General features: G+C 42.9%; 1 protein-coding gene across 3 annotated transcripts in view; it reads right to left on the minus strand.

The window, feature by feature from the left end:
* Nucleotides 1–19,957, minus strand: part of ADCY8 (adenylate cyclase 8) — a 451,884-nt gene that overhangs the window by 186,634 nt on the left and 245,293 nt on the right. For 2 of the 3 annotated variants that reach the window (XM_073590346.1, XM_073590344.1), the window contains exons 5-6: nt 8,525–8,652; nt 7,273–7,431 (exon numbers count right to left, since the gene is read on the minus strand). In XM_073590346.1, coding sequence (XP_073446447.1) covers nt 7,273–7,431; nt 8,525–8,652 — 287 coding nt within the window. The remainder of the gene's footprint in view (nt 1–7,272; nt 7,432–8,524; nt 8,653–19,957) is intronic. The other variant, XM_073590345.1, reaches the window with a different exon arrangement.

Below are 19,957 nucleotides of genomic sequence, written 5' to 3' on the forward strand. Positions count from 1 at the left end.
AGTATTATGGGTACCACAGTCCTCCATACAGTATTATGGGCACCACATAGTACTCTGTACAGTATAATGCACCCAACATAGTGCTCAAAACAGTATAATGGCCTCATAGTGTGCCATACATTATAATGGGCTCCATATAGTGCTCCATGCAGTATAATGGGCCCCATATAGTATAATGGGCCCCATGTAGTACTCTATACAGTATAATGGACCCCATATATTACTCCATACACTATAATGGCCCCACATAGCGTTCCATACAGTATAAAGGTATTGCTCCATAGAGTACAATGGCCCCATATATTGCTTCATTCAGTTTAATGTTGTCCCATACTGTATATTGCTCCAAACAGTACAATAGCACCATATATTGCTCCATTCAGTGTAATGGCCCCATACATTGCCCCTTACAGTATAATGGCCCTATATATTACTCCACACAGTATAATGGTCCCTATATATTACTCCATACAGCATAATGGTCCTCATATAATGCTGTATACAGTACAATGGCCCCATATATTGCTCCATACAGTATAATGGGCCCCATATATTGCTCCATGCAGTATAATGGTCCCCATATAATGCTGCATACAGTATAATGAGCCACCTACATTGCTCCATACAGTATAATGGCGCCATATATTACTCCGTACAGTATATTTACCCCACATAGTGCTCCATACAGTATAATAGGCTCCATACAATACTCCATACAGTATAATGAGCCCTCTATATTGCTCCATACAGCATCATGGTTCCATATATTGCTCCATACAGTATAATGGCCCCATATATTACTCCGTACAGTATATTGGCCACACATAGTGCTCCATATAGTATAATAGGCCCAATATAATGCTCCATACAGTATAATGAGCCCTATGTATTGCTCCTTACAGTATGATTGGTCCCCTATATTGCTCCCTACAGAATAATGGGCCCATATATTGCTATATTCATACAAAAATAAATAATCAAATACTCACCTCTCCCCGTTCCCGGCTGCTCCAGTCTCTGCTACACTGGTCTCGCGCTGTAGGGATGTCAGTAGACGCTGAAAAGACCGGAGGACACCAGAAGACCAGAGCAGCGGGGAATGTGGAGAGGTGATTTTAACATAGGTAATGCTCCTAATACATGTTGTTCTATCAGAGAAGAACTGAACTATTTGAGAAGTGAACAAATGCATCTGAAGTTCGTTTTCACCCACATGGTTTCTCAAAGACATAGCACGTACCTATTAGTGTCTGTGTGGCTAGAACGTTTATTTTTCTTGCAGACCAAATGATGCACACAAAAAAATGGTGATATGTCTGTTTTTGTTCCGAGTCAAGGAATCTATCTATAGGTTGGTGAGAATCACGGACAGCGGAAGGATGCCATGCCATGGCGGACATATCGCATGTGCAGCCAATGAGGCTGCACAGGGGCCCGGAGGTGGAGGGGGGCCCCTGCAGGGAGGATAACACTGAAGGCAATCTGACCTGTTTATGCGGCCTTGAGTCTCCAGGGGGCCCCTGGCCTGATTGCTCTCATGTGCGGCAGGCAGAGAACAATCCCTGCAGCTCGGCTGCGGAGCAGAGCTGCAGGGATCCATCTTCTGCTTCCTGCCCGCACTTCCTGTCTGACACAGGAGCGCGGCTGGATGACGTCAGCATTCAGTGCGCTTCTGTGTCAAAGAGATAGCTGCCGGCGAAGAAAATGCTGCGGGGAACGTGTGGAGAGGTGAGTGGTGCTCAGTGTACGGTGTGTGTGTCTGGGGGGGAACGTGCAGAGGGGTGAGTGGTGCTGTGTGTGTGTGCTGCAGCTGCTGGGGAATGTGCAGGGAGGTGTGTGTGTAGGTGGTGGAGAGGCAATGATGGGGGTGGTGGGGGAGAAAACAATGATAGAGGTGATGGAAGGGCAATGATTGGGGTGAGGGGGAAAAGGCAATGATGGGGGTGGTGGAATAAACAATGATGGGTGTGGTGGGGTAGAAGGAAATGATGGAAGTGGTGGAATGGGCAATGATGGGGTTGGTGGGGGAGAAGGCAATGATGAAGAAGGTGGAAAGGGCAATGATGGGGTGGTGCGGGAGAAAGCAATAATGAGGATGATGGAATGGACAATGATGAGGGTGGTGAGGGAGACGGCATTGATGGGGTGGTGGAGAGTACAATGATGGGGCAGAGGGGGGAACAATGATGGAGGTGGTGGAAAGGGTAATGATGGAGGTGGTGGAGAAGACTATGATGGAGGTGGTGGAAAGGGCAATGATGGTTGTGGTGGGGAGGAGCAATGATGGGAGATGGTGGAAAGGACAATGATGGGGTGGAGGGGGAGAACAATGATGGAGGTGGTGGAAAGGGCAATGATGGAGGTGATGGAGAGGGCACTGATTGGGGTGGTAGAGAGGGCAATGATAGAAGTGGTGCAGAGGGCAATGATGGGGTGGTGGAGAGGGCAATGTCTGAGGTGGGGAGAAGGCAGTGATGGGGTGGTGGAGAAGGCAATCATGGAGGTGATGGAGAGGGCAAAGGTGAAGGTGGGGGAGGATAATAAGGGGTGTGGGGGATTGGAATGAGAGGAACGGGGACTTATAATTGACTTACGAACAGGGGGAGGTGGAGGAAGACATTAGATATAGATGTAAAATGTATTGAGTGGTGGAGGAGGATGCTAAGTCCCTGATAGCATCACAATGAATTGTGAGAAGGGGGAGGATGCTATCAGGAACTTAAAATTTATTGGGGATTGAGAGAGGAGGCGATAAGGTGCATAGAACCCTTTATAATGAACTGAAAGGTGGGAGAAGACTCTGTCAGTTTCTTGTAATGAATTGGGAGGTGGTAGAGGATACGCAGTACCTGATAGCATCTTCTCCCACTTCCAAATTCATTAAGATGCTATCAAGTACTTATAATGAATGATGGGGACACAGGACAGGGACTAAGGCTATGTGCACACGTTCAGGATTTGCAGGAGAAAATTCTGTTGCATATAATAATGTGTTGGGAGAAAGAAAGTGGCGTAAAGTACATTAATTTTTTTTCCAAATTTTTTTATGCCTTTGTTACATATTCTCCCCATTAGTACGGGTGAAATACGCTGCAAGAATTCACATTATGCAGATTTTAATCAACGTGTGAAATAAGCAACATGTGCATGAGACTTCAGCGGTCTCCTTCAGTTTTTCTGTACTGTTAAACCTAGCATATTTTCAGGGCTGCGACGATAATTGTGACAAGACGAGTCGTGGCTGGGAGATGTCGACATGAAGGTCTGACCAAATCGAGAAGAAAAAGGAGAAAGCGTCTCTAATCAGACGAGACGTCACCGGTAAATGCCTGGATGTAAATATTATTCTGTATCTGCACTGTGTGACGTGGAGTGATAAAGTAATCTGTAAAATCCCTTATTCTACATTCTTACATTTGTGTGAGATGTCCGTGCACGTCTAGGTTTTTTTATCGGATGGCACACGGACTCTTAGTGTTTTATAGGTCCATTCACACACATGAAAATCACGGATTTGAGGATGAGATCCGTGAAGGTCAGAGAAAGTTCTGTTCTGATCCAATTTTGAGGATCAGAATAGGACATGCTCAATGCATCTGTAAAAGCATGCAGCACATCGACACTGCACACAGATACAGGGACATAGCCTTATTGTGTATAGCACAGTCCCTTAGTATATAGTGCACTCACTTATTATGTATAGCACAGTCCCTTAGTAAATAGTGTACTCACTTGTTATGTATTGCACAGTTTTTTAGTATATAGTGTACTCACTTATGTATAGCACAGTCCCTTAGTATATAGTGTACTCACTTATTATGTACAGCACAGTCCCTTAGTATATAGCATGCTCACTTATTATGTATAACGCTGTCCTTAGTTACATAGTTTCCTCTTTTATTAAGTATAACACTGTACCTTATTGCATACCATCCATTCTCTAGTTATATACGGTGCCGTGCCTTATTATATAGCTAAATCTGCTGTTATGTATAGTGCTGTCTCTTACATAGTATATTCTTGTTATTTTTGCTATTCACAGCGCCCTCTTTCATCACATATTCCTCTATTGTTAGATATAAATCGACTGCTGATGGAGCAGCCGTTGACCAGACGACCAGTCCATCAGTTCCTCCATTAGAAAAGAAGCTTTCCCATGCTCCATCAGCCGTCACTGCATTATATATCTAATAAGACATGACGGTATGTAATAAAGACAGGGCTCTATATAATGCGAAATGTAAGGGACGGTGCTGTACATAACAAGAGAGGGCACTGTGTAATAATGGACGGCAATATCTAATATATAAAGCTCAAGTGTGTGTATGTGTGTATGTCCGGGATAGGCATCTGCCCCGTCGCAGCTACAGCCACAAAATTTGGCACAGTCACACGTCTGGACCCCGAGAATGTCATTGGCTATGTTGTGAGGCAAAATTTTAACCCTGCGCGTTCCAATTCACCAAACAATTTTGCCCCTATCTACATAATGGGGAAAAAGTGTGTGTGTATCAAGCCCCGCCCCTCATGATGTCACAATGGTTGCCATGGCGACGCTGATGTCATCATAGGTTGCAAGCCCCGCCGCTCATTATGATGTCATAATGGTTGACTATGGGATGGAGGATATGTATGACGGGTATATGGGCACGGGACTATGGGATGGAGGATGTGTGATGGGTATATGTGCACTGGACTATGGGATGGAGGATATGTATGACGGGTATATGAGCACGGGACTATGGGATGGCGGATATGTATGATGGGTATATGGGCATGGGACTATGAGATGAAGGATGTGTAATGGGTATATGGGCACTCGACTATGGGATGGAGGATATGTATGACGGGTATATGAGCACGGGACTATGGGATGGCGGATATGTATGATGGGTATATGGGCATGGGACTATGAGATGAAGGATGTGTAATGGGTATATGGGCACTCGACTATGGGATGGAGGATATGTATGACGGGTATATGGGCATGGGACTATGGGATGGAGGATGTGTGATGGGTATATGGGCACTCGACTACGGGATGGAGGATATGTATGATGGGTATATGGGCACGGGCCTATGGGATGGAGGATATGTATGATGGGTATATGGGCACGGGCCTATGGGATTGTGGATATGTATGATGGGTATATGGGCACGGGCCTATGGGATGGAGGATAATTATAATTTGCTATAACTAACCACAGTTAGTTACTATGCCCGGGCAGCGCCGGGCTCTTCAGCTAGTACATAATAAAGGAGACTATGTAATATATATACATGTATGTGTGTGTTGCCATAAAAGGAAGGGGGCCCAGATACATCTCTTGCACAGGGGCCCCAAGCTGTCAGTCCATTTGTAATAGGTAGGAGAAGCTTTGCAATTTTTTTTTTTTTAGCATTCGAGAATATCACTGATAGTAAAAATGAAATCACTGAATAAACACTGATGAAAATCTGATCCAAAAGCCTGATGAAAATCAATCAATTTTTGCAAATGAAAAATGATCACTGACATTTGAATGAGGCGTTACAATGGTGGACACAGAGGATGTGGAGCAAAAATAAAAAATCATGAACAACAGAAGTGTGATGCTGAGTTACTTCTTACAGACAAGCTGTGAGTTGGGATAATCGAGGAGTCCGAGGTCAATAGCCAGGAGAGTATGTCATAAACAGAGGGAAGAGACAAAGTCCTAGTCAGGTAATGGTCCGAGGTCAAAACACCACGATAGCAGATCAGAGCAAAGGGGTTAAACAGACAGATGATAAGAACAAGGTCTAAGGTCAGGCAGCAATAGATCAATAAGCATAATATAACGCACAGAGTAAACCAACCACACTTAGCTGTTCTTCGGCTGACAGCTATCTGGGACTACCAGCTCAGTTAAATAGCTGAGCAATAATGGAAACTCAAAGCACCTGACGAGAGCTCAGTACCTCCCAGTCTCAAATTGGATGGTCGATATGTCAATGAAAACACAGACATCTCAGCACGCCCCTGCGCCAGACTGGTCAACTGAGCTGTCAATCACTGCACAGACAGCTCAGAACACCCCTGAGCCAGACTGGTAAACTGAGCTGTCAATCACTGCACAGACAGCTCAGAACACCCCTGAGCCAGACTGGTAAACTGAGCTGTCAATCACTGCACAGACAGCTCAGAACACCCCTGCGCCAGACTGGTAAACTGAGCTGTCAATCACTGCACAGACAGCTCAGAACACCCCTGTGTCAGACTGGTAAACTGAGCTGTCAATCAGTGCACAGATAGCTCAAAACGCTCCTGCGCCAGACTGGTCAATTGAGCTGTCAATCACTGCACAGATAGCTCAGCACGTCCCTGCATCAGACTGGTAAAATGAGCTGTCAGTCACTGCACAGACAGCTCAGAACACCCCTGTGTCAGACTGGTAAACTGAGCTGACAATCACTGCACAGACAGCTCAGCACGCTCCTGCGCCAGACTGGTCAATTGAGCTGTCAATCACTGCACAGACAGCTCAGCATGCTCCTGTGCCAGACTGCTCAACTGAGCTGTCAATCACTGCACAGACAGCTAAGCACTGATGGGTGAAATCGTTACAACAAGATGACATTTTCATGACTTGAGCACATTTCAAGTTCTTCGCTTGCCAGCACTGTAGCCCCCATGGAGACAAAATCCCTAGGTAAGTTCTCATCACTCCATTAACATAGGACCTTAACATCCAGGAATGGGCTGCCTCTTTCTGGAAGCCCCATAAAAGCAGCCTGCAGGTTCACCCTTGTCGAAATATATGACAGAATAATATACTTAGAGAAGACAGATCACTTAGCAGATCTGAATCTAAGGCTGACCATGCACATTAGATGGTTGTTGATACTTTGGCCAGTCGTTCGGTCGAAAGCCATCTCAGCTGACTCTCCCATATACAGGAGTGCTCGAGTATTGTCTATGAGAAACCACCGATTGATAAATCAGCCGGCGGCTTATCTCCGGGAAAACAATGCAATCGGCAGTTCAAAATTGGACATGTCCAATCGACATCCCTTCCAACGATCAGTTGGTCAGCGCTTCCGTAAACATTAGACAGTTGTTTGAACCCATTGATATCAGCAAGTTCAGTCGCCATTAGTATAAGGTGTATGGGGGCCTTAACTCAACTGCCCTGTACTCCCAGTGATGGTTTTTACTATCATTTTTCACACCAAGATGGTCTGGTGTTCCTATATTGCCAGACTGATTACCGTAGATAACTCAGATAGAAGGTCTGACCATTCATTTCTTACCCTGGTATTCCGCCTGATTCTAACTTATTGGCAATATCCACATCCCAGGACCACACATCAAATTGCCATTTCCTAAGTCCCAGTACTCCGCATAAGACTGAACCGGAGTGAATTCCAATCCTCATGTCAATGTCATGTTTCGTTCTCGATCGTACATATCTGTAACCCAAGAGATACGTAAAAAAACACATAAATAATCAACAAATCATGAAAATTGCATTCATCTACCAGTTAAAACCAAGAAAACCAAAGCTTTTTGAAAAGAGTTGCATCTATTTGTGATCCCAAGAACTAGATGTCTAGTTGGTAGGGTTGGCAGTTCCCACCATACAACAATTGAGTTATAAACATCAAGGGACAAAGGCAGTGTCCCAACTTTTTTTTGACTACTTTTCTTCTAGGAAATTGGAAGACTGATTGTTCCACCGTGTATATGTGACACTGTTGTAAAAACTATAGTTGAAAACCTTCAAGCTCAGGCGCTCATTCGCCCAAAAGTGCATAATCCAGTGTGGGACCCAGTTTGGCTTCTTCTTCTGTCTAGCCTAACGTGATCATTATTACATACTCCAAATTGGTGCTCTATGACCCTCCACCATATCGGGGACAGAGGACTCCTCCTGGGAGGGTTTCATAGATACAAGAGGCAGTAACGTGACTGCTCCTCTATGCAGTTCTATATTAAGGTGCTACACTATGATTTAGTAAGAAAATCAAGTCAACTTCAAGTTCTGTTACCAATAAGGTCTCGGGACTTCTGGGTGTAACTATGGATGGTGCATTGGCTGCAGCTGTACCTGGTTTTAAAAGACAACTTGGTTGCTTCCTAGTAAAATATTTTATAATTTCCAGTGTTTTATTTCACAGTTACACTGCTCACTCCTGTATAATGTGCTCCATGATGCTGTACTTATGAAAATGTGATCCAGGAGACCAGGAAACCCTCATATCTGTGTATGCTCTGCATGGGCGGCATCATATCAGCTTGTGTGCACCCACTAGCTCAGAGACAACTGAAAAGTAGAGACAGAGACCACAGAGGCAAAAACTACAGGTCATATAATGGCCACATATAGTGTTATTCCTCATGCACACAAGCACAACTTATTCTGATACGTTACCTGAAATGACAGGCACACTGTAAGATAATATCGCCGGCCTACGGGACAGACTAGTTTCCAAACGTTATAGTTTTGAGCTCCGAAAACAAATTTCACGCCATGCACAAAGAAAGTAAGAAATGAACAATTACCTAATAGTCTTGATCATGCTGAGTCCCATTTCAACGCAGCAATGTGCGTGGTCTTGACGCGGCTCCGGAAGGCCAGACACACAATAATAGCAATCACCCAGGATCTTAATTCTAAGGCAGTGATGTTCCTAAAATAGATGAGAAAATAAAGAAAGTGATACTGTCATGAAATAACGCTATAAGTACTAATAATAAATATAGGTGCACATAAGAGAGTACATAAATTCTTCCTGGACTTATTCTGCATATTACATGAAAAGCTCACAATATATTTTATGGTTAAACCCATTTGTTGTAAAAGTAAAAGTTTATTTCTATATTTTATATATATTTTTTTTTTTACTGTGATAAAAATGATGAGCTGTCTCAGACCACAAACCCATACTAGGCAGCGGCCTGTCTGAATCCTGTTCATATTAGACACTGTTCACATGTTCAGGTTTTTAATACATTAGATAGGGACTGCTTCGATAGGGGTTACCTTGACGTGGTGGAGCAGCTTGGTGTACATTTTTTTGTGCAAAAAAAGTATCAACTAAATACCCTGTATTTGTTATCCAGCACTTGATGATTACTGCCATTTTTTATTGCAGAGTATTTTTGCAAATCTGTCATTCTGTGTTTTCTTGTTGTATTTCAGTTAGTGGGTGGTGTGAGCATTGTCTGATCGACGTGTTCACACTTGTGCATGTCACATGTGTGTTTTTAATCCGTTTTTTTCCTTGCTTAGCATGGTTTGGGAGACCCCACCCCTCTCTTGTGTGACGTGCACATAAGAGCTGTCTCAGACCACAAGCCCATACTAGGGAATGGCCTGTCTGAATCCTGTTCATATTAGACACTGTTCACATGTTCAGGTTTTTAATACATTAGATAGGGACTGCTTCGATATGGGTTACCTTGACGTGGTGGAGCAGCTTGGTGTACATTTTTTTGCGCAAAAAAAAGTATCGACTAAATACCCTGTATTTGTTATCCAGCACTTGCTGATTACTGCCATTTTTTATTGCAGAGTATTTTTGCAAATCTGTCATTCTGTGTTTTCTTGTTGTATTTTTTTTTTAGTGTGATAAAAAAAGGCTTAGGCAGGGGTAAATCTATTGGCACCGCCTCCGAGGAGCTGACAGAAGTGACTGAAAGTCAAAAAAAAAAAATCTACAGAGCTGTGTATGGTAAACAAAAACAATGATTGGGATGCAATGCTTTAAAGAGTCCTGTGACTCGTTCCATGAGCTGTTTTATGGCGGTCCGAGGAGTTGTAAAACCACTTATCTGATCCTGATGGTTTTTCTCCTAAGGATAAAAAAGTCCTAGAATTTTTTTTTATGTAAAAATACAAAAAACAAAAACATAACAACTCTAATAGAAAAGAAAAATAGATAAGATCAATACAGAATATATAACCACCAACACATTTTATTTTTTAATTCAATATATAAATGTAAAAAGATGTGACTAAAGTGAGGGTAGACATAATATGTAAAGAAGGAAAAAAGCATTCAAAACGTTCAGATCTTTTGACAGGAGCACCAAATCATCAATCATCATTTCTCTCTACCACCTCCACCCATCCGCATTGTGCTTTTTTTGTGGCCTATGCATAAATGGAGTTAGTATAATATGAGACCACTCTGGTAGAGTGATCTAAAGTTGGAAAAAAAAAGATCTGTATTGTTCTGCAGTATTCTGCTTGGAATCCCCCTGAAAAAGCGTTGCAAAAGCGTCATATAAAATTTACATAATACACGGCAATGTCCCATTCTGAAACCATAAAGCAGTTAAAAGAAGTGACATGCTCGTTCGGTCAGATGTTGACTCCTATCTATACTTCACAGTACAGAGGAAAAGATGCCAACGGTGGAGCAGCCACAAGGACGATGGCAAAGCCGTTGGCGAAACCTCTCAGAAAAAAAGACCTGAGCCGCTTTGTCTCGGAAAGCTCAGTTGTCGCACCGGCGTATAAAGCGAGCCATGTGCACATAGCCTAAGAAGAAAAGTATGCAGTGACTCCGAACTGCCGAAGTGGGACAATGTGTGAAGTGCGTGCTTCACTATATCCCAGTATTGCTGGAGCATGTCGGCCGTCATGTGACTACATGTAGGCGATTTTCCACATGTCGGCGGTCTCCTGTTGAGTAGACTCCTGCGCATCTCTCAATCCTTTCTTATTGAGAGAAGTCACACAAGACTAGTCGACATGTGACAAGTATGTAAATAGCGTACATGTGGTCACATGACCTGCGACTCGCTCCGGAAACACCGGTATATCTTGACAGTGTGTGCATCTCACACTGTCCTGATTAAGCAGTCTGCCGTCACAAGGAGTCACTGCAGACTTTGATTCTTAGACCAGACAGCCCCTTTAAAGGGGTATTCCCATCTCCAAGATCATGTCCCAACATGTAGTAGGTGTAATAATAATATTATTAGCAAATACCTCTAATTAGAAATGTAGAATAGTTTTTCTGATTCGCTATGTCTCTTTCCTCATGTGCAGGCATTGCAGGACCTTAGGTATCCATGGTTACGACCACTGACAGCTAGATGCTAGTGGTTGTAACCATGGATACTTAAGGTCCTGCAATGCCTGTACATGAGTAAAGAGACATAATGAACTATGTTACATTTCTAATTGGAGGTATTTGCTAATATTATTATTATCACACCTACTACAAATTGGGATAAGATCTTGAAGCTGTCCATGTTGCCCATACCAACCAATAATTTCCTAAAATGCTTAGGTAAAATGAAAGCTGCGCTCTGATTGGTTGTCATGGGCAACAAAGACATTTTTTTTTTTTTAAAGAGTTTTGAGTAATCTCTAATGTTTTATAAGGTGACTCTTCAATGATAGCATCTTGATTTTAGGGATTGTGGTAATTCTAACAACGCCCCCCCACTAATCAAGAAGCGATGGCATATCTCAGACATTTAGATGAAAACCCCTTTAATAAGGACCTTTAGTTACTATGCCAGTCCCAAACAAGGACATCATAATAGTGGGTACAAGGGTTGCCGGTGGACCCTGGAACCTAGGAAGTCCCATATGAAGGAAGCAATGTGGTAGATTTTGCAGTAGGCCCACAAGCTTCAGGTTACACCACCGTCTTGGTTTTGGAGCATAGCTGTGCAGAACTTCACCATTAACCTACGTTTGGAGGTTGGACACTAATGTTAGTTGACAGACTTGGCTCTTAATGAGCTTAATATCAAATCTCGAAATATTTAACTCATTTTTGTCCACAATTATAGTCTGTAGGTCTCTTGGAGGTGACAGACCGACATCGGAGATTAAATATGAGGGTTTCCATAAAGAGGTATTCCCATCTCCAAAATCCTGTTCCAATATGATGTAAAAGTGTAATAATATTTGCAAATACTTCCAATCAGAAATGTAGTATAGTTCCTCTGATTAACTGTGTCACTTACCCCATGTGCAGGGCATTGAAGTAGCTTAGGTAACCATAGATAGGACCACTCATGTAGTGACAGTTAGTTGTTAGTGGTTCTAACCACTGATAACTGTCACTACATGAGTGGTCCTAACTATGGTTACCTAAGCTACTTCAAAGACCTGCACTTGGGGTAAGTGACATAACTAATCAGAAGAACTATACTACATTTCTAATTGCAGGTTCTTGCTAATATTCTTATTTTAATACCTACTGTGATTTGATCCCCTATTGGGATTAGATGTTGGAGATAGGAATACCCCTTTAACTCCTACCATTACTATCAATGATCTGTAAATTATAGGAGGTGTATGGCTCTTGTCATTATGTTCCCCTGAGGGGTGTGGCTCATGTGACAAACCCTGGAATATCAATTCCCACAGATATATGGAGATGAGAAAAACAGAAATACTAGGATACCAGTTAAAAAACTAGTGTCTGAACAAACCACAAGACTTCTGGAACAATGTCCTTAGAACAGATAAGGTCAAAGTGGAGATCTTTGGTCGTAATTTTTTCTGCCTTGTTTGGTGAAATCAAACACAAACAGCCCATTCCGGCTGTCAGGTATAATGATGGATGGGTGATGATTTGGACTTATTTTGCAGCTCAGGACCTGGGCACCTTGCAGGAAGTGAGTCGATCATTATAGTCAAACGTGAGTCCAACTATCCAAAAGCTAAATTTTGGCCAAAACCGAGTCATGTAACAGGACAATGATCTCAAGAACAAATCTACAGTAACATTTCTGGAAAAGCAAAGAATAAAGGGGAGGCAATGGCCCAGACGTGTCCGGACCTTAACCCAATAGAAATGTTGTGGCGGAATCTTAAGATCTGCTCATAAATGAATGCCCACAAGTCTCAAGGAACTTAATCAATGTTTTAAAGAAGAGTTGGCCAAAAATCCTCCAGAATGGAGTGAGAGACTGTATAATCATACAGAAAACCAGTACTTTAATTTTTCACCGCTAAAGGTAGTTCTGCAAGCTACTGATTCATGGGGTGTACTTACTTTTTCACACACTGCTTTTTCCAGCAACTATTTTAATAACATTGTATTTCCTGATGACACTTCTCTCCTACAGATCATTACATTGTAATATTAAAAAAAAAAAATAATGAAAAGCGCACGGTCCCATACAGCGATGAATCCATTTCAGCTGTGACTGATCGGCTTAATGATGCCATTCGGCAGGAATATATTATTTATGAGCAGCAGTGAAAAGACAAACAGTGATTCTCTCTACGTGATGACCGCAGTCGAGGGAGACGTCTGTAATGATACCAGTAAATTGACTACCAGAGTCTCAATGTGCAAAAAACCATTAGGAGAAGTATTTGTTTTGCGGAAAACAAACTTATTTAACTAAAACGGATCCTAATTAGGAAAGCTTCATTAATAACGTTAGAAAAACACAAAATGTAATTCCTTCTGTTACTTTAATTCCTCGCCTGGTTTGTGTTCTGGACAGACTAATTATTTCCAGGCAATTGATAAAAGAAAATTATAACAAGAAATAAAAAAAAGTCATCAAAGGGGTATACCATCTAGGACATTTAATGAGGTTCTCTGCCCCAGCTTCAGTGTTGCCCGTCTAATGATCTCTGCTGGGCCAAGAGCAGTGAAATCAACAACCACAACTGACCTAACCGAAACGGCCACAAGATGCAGAATCAGGAGTGGCCATTCAGCATCCTCAGTGGTGGTCAGGTACATCACAGCCCTCATTACGGTACTTCTCAGTCATTATTTTTAGAAAGAATAGTTTTTCTATCGTCAACCCTTCCAGACAATACTTGTTCAGAATTTTTCCAACTGCAATGTCATGAACTTGAACATTTAACATTCTGTGGCCTTTAGAGTCTGAGCTGTAGCTCTTGGATTCTGGAGTGACAGCGCTGGTGCATCAAGCCTAGGGAATGGTAAGCAAGTTTGAGCATGCGTTCTTTTATTGTTTTAACACTATAGCTCCCATCTGGCACAGCTAACATTTAGGTGGAGAACCTCTTTATGGCATATGACTGGGATATGGCATAAATATGGTTCCCACCGCTGAGACGTGCGTCTATCAAAGACCTGCATCCCAATGAACGTGTAGCTCATGGGTCTCATCGTAAAACCTCCAACAGGATCCCCAACTATCATAGTTCTTTAATAGTATTCAATTTCAACTATAGAGAAAGGGAACTTTTCAGCACTCTGAGCTTCAGGTCCCTAGTGCTACTGCAACCCCTGCATCCACTCTAGTTACACACTAGAGGGGGCCATGTATGCATAGCAACTTTTCCTTTATTGGCAGCGCATGCGTTTCTTTGTATGGAGTTCTGAAAATTATGAGCACTCATAGAAATGGAGAGAGCTGTGCAAGTACAAAGATCTCTTCTTTCTTGGCAGAACATGCATGTCTTTCTAAGGAGTTCTGCAATTTTCTGAGCGCTCATAGAAATAATTGGAGACATGTGCAACCTCTCTATTCCTGGAAATAAATGAGCAACTTTCTAGGAGATTTGGTAATTTTCTAAGTACTAATAGAAATGAATGGAGACATACACGCATGCGCTTCTGCCTCTACATTCCTAGCAGTACATCCCTGGGAAGTGTTCAAAAGATAGATGGAGGTCTCAGTGGTGGGATCTAAGCAGGTAAAAGTTTGCCCAATTTGTGCGCTAAATACCTCAGTTTTTTAGGTATAGTCTATATAGCAGTAATGCAGTTTACATTTCATAATATTCATAATATTTAATGTTTGCACATATCTTAGCAACCACAAAAGTATACCTTGTCGTGGCTGGTGGGCACACACGGAATGGCCAGTTTGTGTTCCAAGTACCTCAATTTTTATAAATTGGTCCTGCTCTGCTCTTATATATACTGAGGTCAGCTGTCACTTGGTAAGATTTATATACTAGTGATAGGACCACCTTGTCGTGGCGTGATGGCTTTTACTCTTTTTTTGATCAAAATAGTCTTAACTATGTCGCTTATGATATTTCCATGTACTATTACTATTTACTATATTGTACAGTATATGGTCATTTTGGTGTTTTCGTCCACCTTTCTTGAGCTTATTTTCTACCACATGGCATACTTTTACCTACTAAGATTGCAATTATCTGGAATCATTGGCTCCTTCCACCTAGTGGCATAAGTGTCATTACATCCCCCTGGAAGACCTGCAGTTAGACGGTTGCGTCAGGTAATGAATCACAGGTCTTCTTAAAAAAGGGGATGTGATTTGTGTCCCACATTAAATTGATTTAGTTTCCTGTTGTGCTGAAGAGGTTAATGACCGTTTCTATGCAGGTCAGAAACATGCAGCTGCATTTCAGCTGCTTCTGATCTGGTCATTGCCTCTTCCTCTAAAAACTGGTCAGACCTTCCTGTCTCTGCCGGTGAAAGTTATGTCTTCCTGTGCTGTGTGCTAAAGCTAAGTGGTTGGAGTAGAAATGTTGTCGTAATGTTCTGTGGTTTGCTGTAGTACGCGTGTGTTTATCTGGTCCCGATTCCCATTTAGTTTATTCCTCCCTGTTCCTATCCTCCTCCCCAATGTTGGTTTGCGCTTTTGTATAATAGAGATTTCCTGTTATCCCTGTTTTTTCTTTGTGCCTTGTTTACCTTACATGTCTCATGCCTCATGGGTGTTAGGAATCTGTGTCCTGCCATACTTATGCAGAGATCCAGATCCTCACATTTGTCTCCAGAGGCTGTCCTTTCAGCCAGCTTCTGAGCATGCTCCTGGAATGAGCTCCCATTGGAGTTCAGGAGTCAGGTGCTCAGGTCCTGCTCCTGATTCCATTGGTTCAGCTCAGGGCTCTGGAGATTTCCGGAAGGTCCCGGTCACTATAAAAGGTGCGCATGGCTGTTCCGCCATGCGCTAGTATTTTTCATAGTTGCTGCTGTGTGTTTGGTATTGGATGCTTGGTCTGGTGAATGACTTATTATGAAACCCCTTCCCTCTGATATTATGATTGTGTGAGTAATTGGGCAGCCGCCAGTAGCAGCGCTAGCGCCAGCGCGCTCCAGCTATACCTTCTCAGCAGCCAGCGTCCTGCATCGCGCTAGCGATATTGCGGTGTCTCCTCTGTGGCTCTGTTCACACCGCGCTGCGGTTCCAGTTCTCCCGCGTCTGCAGTTGCGACGCCTCCTGTCTTATTTAACGGTAGGTCTAGAGGGAGTAGTCCTGCTGCCTAAGGCTACTTCTGTGACTCTAAATACCGTGACAGTTTCGCTGTTAGTCTGTGTCCCTGAACAGACTCAGCGTATTAGTTTATTCTTTTGCCTGCAGCTCTGTGAGCATAACAGAGCTCGCTTCAGTGCACTTGGGGTGCAGTTAACCCCGTGCACATTAACGCCACAGTGCTCTGCCTCTCTAAGTGGCGAAGGCACTTCATTTATTTTTTATTTAGTGCCTTCCGCCACTCGTAACAATGGGGTGGGGGAGGGGAACAGATCAGGGTTTAACAGGAGCATAGTAAGGTTGGAAACCCAGGCCTCTCTACCATCAAGAGTACCCCTGAGACAGGGATGGTTAGGTCCCAGTTCCAGGGACAGTTTGAGGCCCCCCTTTCCTTACCGAAGACCGTCACAGAGTGTCAATAAGAGAATGGGAATAAGTAGGACTTGATCCCTCTCTTTCCTACTGCATGAGCAAACTTACTTAATTGGTGGTCATTAATTACAAAGAAAGAGCCGTACAGAACCGAACTCATGTAATTTGTGAACATCTGGGTTTTCTTTTAAGGGACACCCCTGTAATTGTGCATGTGAAAATGGTTTGTCATAGCCACGAAACACCAAGAAGCAGTAAAAAAAAACCCCCTCTCTAATTGTGTATAAATCTGCACGGTGAAGAACGTGGGTGTAAATTATGCCGTTATTGTGTAACATGCAAGACTAGGATAAGTGTCGATGTGAGTGATAAATGATATGTAGTGATTCGTCAGGTGACGGGTGTCAAAATAAAAGAGGAAAATCTATGGGCTGCAAACAAGCATGGGTCCCCGCGGAGGACTGGGTAACTAGTTTATGATAAAGCAGCAGGGGATGAGTCACTTACTAATATGTTAAAATCAGGATTGTTTTGCATGTAAGTAAATGTCAAGTTGACAGTTTACACAGACGCGTAGTTGAAGGATGGGTGATAAAAAGTCAGCCAATTTCTCCGAGCAGATAGAAGATCACACACAAATCTCTTATTAACTTGTGCCAACCAGACAGCCGATGTGGGCAGAATGTGGGGGCGCTGACAGCAAGAACAGCATCTGACGCAGGCACCAATCGTACTATATATACACACACATAGAGCACGGATAGGAAGCGTAAGTGTGTCGAGCTTAGAACAACAAACTAGGTCATGACTATAATGGCACAGCTATGTGCCATATCATTCCAATGGATGGTGACAGGCGAACAGAGCAGAGGTGGGAAAATGAAAAAGAAAAAACTTTGATATATCTACTTGACTAGTTTTAGCCCAAATTAAAACTTTTTAATTCCAGGGAAAATCTTTCAATCACTATTGGATCTTAGTGATTTCCTGTAATGCTCCTAAATTGCTTCTAAGGGGCAATTATTGACAAGGCGAGGGGAATTATGTTCTCACTTTAACCCAAGTATCGCGTGTAGCCTAACAATCGTCTGTAGACCGTCTCTGGCCAAACTGGTACTTGACCAGTATATGGTTACTATAAGGCAGTATCATGGGATATATTAGTGCGTCTATACAGTAATGGTGCTTGTAATACTCATCTCCCCCAAATATTATCAGAGCCCGATTTAGAAGGGTAAAGGTATCAGATGAAAAATTGGTGGAGGCCAAGCTTAAACGAGATGATCTGTGTTTTCCGGAGAGGTATAGGCTCTAGACTACAAGTGAATGCTAGGAATATAAGAAGGAAAAGCTGATAGATAGATAGATTATTATTATTATTATTTATTATTATAGTGCCATTTATTCCATGGCGCTTTACATGTGAGGAGGGGTACACATAATAAAAAACAAGTACAATAATATTAAACAATACAAGTTACGACTGGTACAGGATGAGAGAGGACCCACCCTGCCCGCGAGGGCACACAATCTACAAGGGATGGGTGAGGATACAGTAGGCGAGGGTAGAGCTGGTCGTGCAGCGGTTTGGTGGATCGGTGGTTACTGCAGGTTGTAGGCTTGTTGGAAGAGGTAGGTCTTCAGGTTCTTTTGAAGGTTTCCATGGTAGGCGAGAGTCTGTTATGTTGTAGTAGAGAGTTCCAGAGTAGGGGTGATGTGCGGGAGAAAGCTTGTATGCGATTGTGGGAAGAAGAGATAAGAGGGGACTCGAGAACGAGATCCTGTGAGGATCGGAGGTTGTGTGCAGGTAAGTACCGGGAGACGAGGTCACAGATGTATGGAGGAGACAGGTTATGGATGGCTTTGTATGCCATGGTTAGGGTTTTGAACTGGAGTCTCTGGGTAATGGGAAGTGTTATGAATGGGTCACCGAGGATGAAAAAACCTAAACAAGCTAAGCCCAGAAAAACCAGAGAGGTTGGTAACTATGCAGATTGCAGACCCCTGATCCTAACCACACAACTAGCAGCAGCCGTGGAGCGTACCTACGATGAACCTAGACGCCTCGTCACGGCCGGAGGACTAAATAAGCCTAAAGCAAGAAAAGGGGAAAACTAACTGCCCCAGAGCAGACCCCAAAGGAATAGACAGCCCCCACACATGTATTGACGGTGAAACAAGATGAAAACACAAACACAGGCAGGAAAATAGGCTGAGCAAACGATGGGGCCCAAACTAACTAGAAAGGAGAGGAAAGGAAAGACACTGTCTGCAATCTGCCCAAAACCCTACAGAATAATGTCCAACACTTCTGATAACAAAATTAACCCTGAAGTCACTAGACTTCTCCCACTATATCAGCACTCTGAAATATTCTGAGACAGAGCAAAAAGAAGCCAATCTAATAAGAGACAAAAAGCAAATTGGCAAATACAGATAAATAAGAGTGGAAATTCAGCACAGCCCCAGCCGGGGCTGGCTGACCACACAAAAAACTGAATAGAACAACAAAATCAAGTGTGAACATTAGCAGAAAAACTTAGCTTGAGCTAACTGGAACAGAGATGAGAACCAAGACCTGACAAGCAGAAGGAATCACCAGCACCAGAGTAGGGCGTCAGCTGTCTTAAATCCAATCTGAGATTCCTGAGGTCCAATCGTCATCCTCATTATCAGGTGGCAGATCTCTACTGATTAAATCAGCCTCACTACCTCCTGTTACCACCAGAGGGAGCCTGGAAGGAGAACTAGGCAAGAAAGTGAAAGAACTGGGAGCGCAGGTGGTCTTCTCTTCCATCCTCCCAGTGGATGGCCATGGATCAAGGAGGTGGAATAAGATTCTGCAGGTGAACAACTGGCTATGTCGATGGTGCCGTCAGCAACGATTTGGATTTATGGATCACGGAGTGAATTACCTTTACGATGGACTACTTGCTAGAGATGGGGTGCACCTTACGAAGACTGGAAAACATGTATTTGGAAGTCGCCTTGCTACACTTGTAAGGAGAGCTTTAAACTAGAACAACATGGAAAGGGAAGCAAAATACCAGAAAAAGCCATACATCTGACAAATGCTATTGAGAACTCTGCTATTAGAAGTGGAAAGGAAGAACAAAGACAAAAGAATCTAATTAATACAAATATTTGAGAAAGAGAAACCAATCACAAACTAAAATGTTTCTGTACTAATGCACAAAGCATGGGCAACAAACAAGGAGAATTGGAACTACTAACACAGGAAAAGAAATAGAGGTCATTGGAATCACTGAAACTTGGTGGGACAATACACATGATTGGAATACAAGACTAGAAGGATGCAACTTATTTGCAAGAAACAGACTTGATAAACGAGGAGGGGGTGTCGCATTGTATGTTAGAAACGTGTATATCTGCACAGAGATTGAAGCTTCAGAGACTGGGAGTTCTGTG

The sequence above is a fragment of the Dendrobates tinctorius genome, unplaced genomic scaffold (genome assembly GCF_039654945.1).
Source record: "Dendrobates tinctorius isolate UK_male_01 unplaced genomic scaffold, ASM3965494v1 ptg000116l, whole genome shotgun sequence".
In the NCBI taxonomy this organism is placed as follows: domain Eukaryota; kingdom Metazoa; phylum Chordata; class Amphibia; order Anura; family Dendrobatidae; genus Dendrobates; species Dendrobates tinctorius.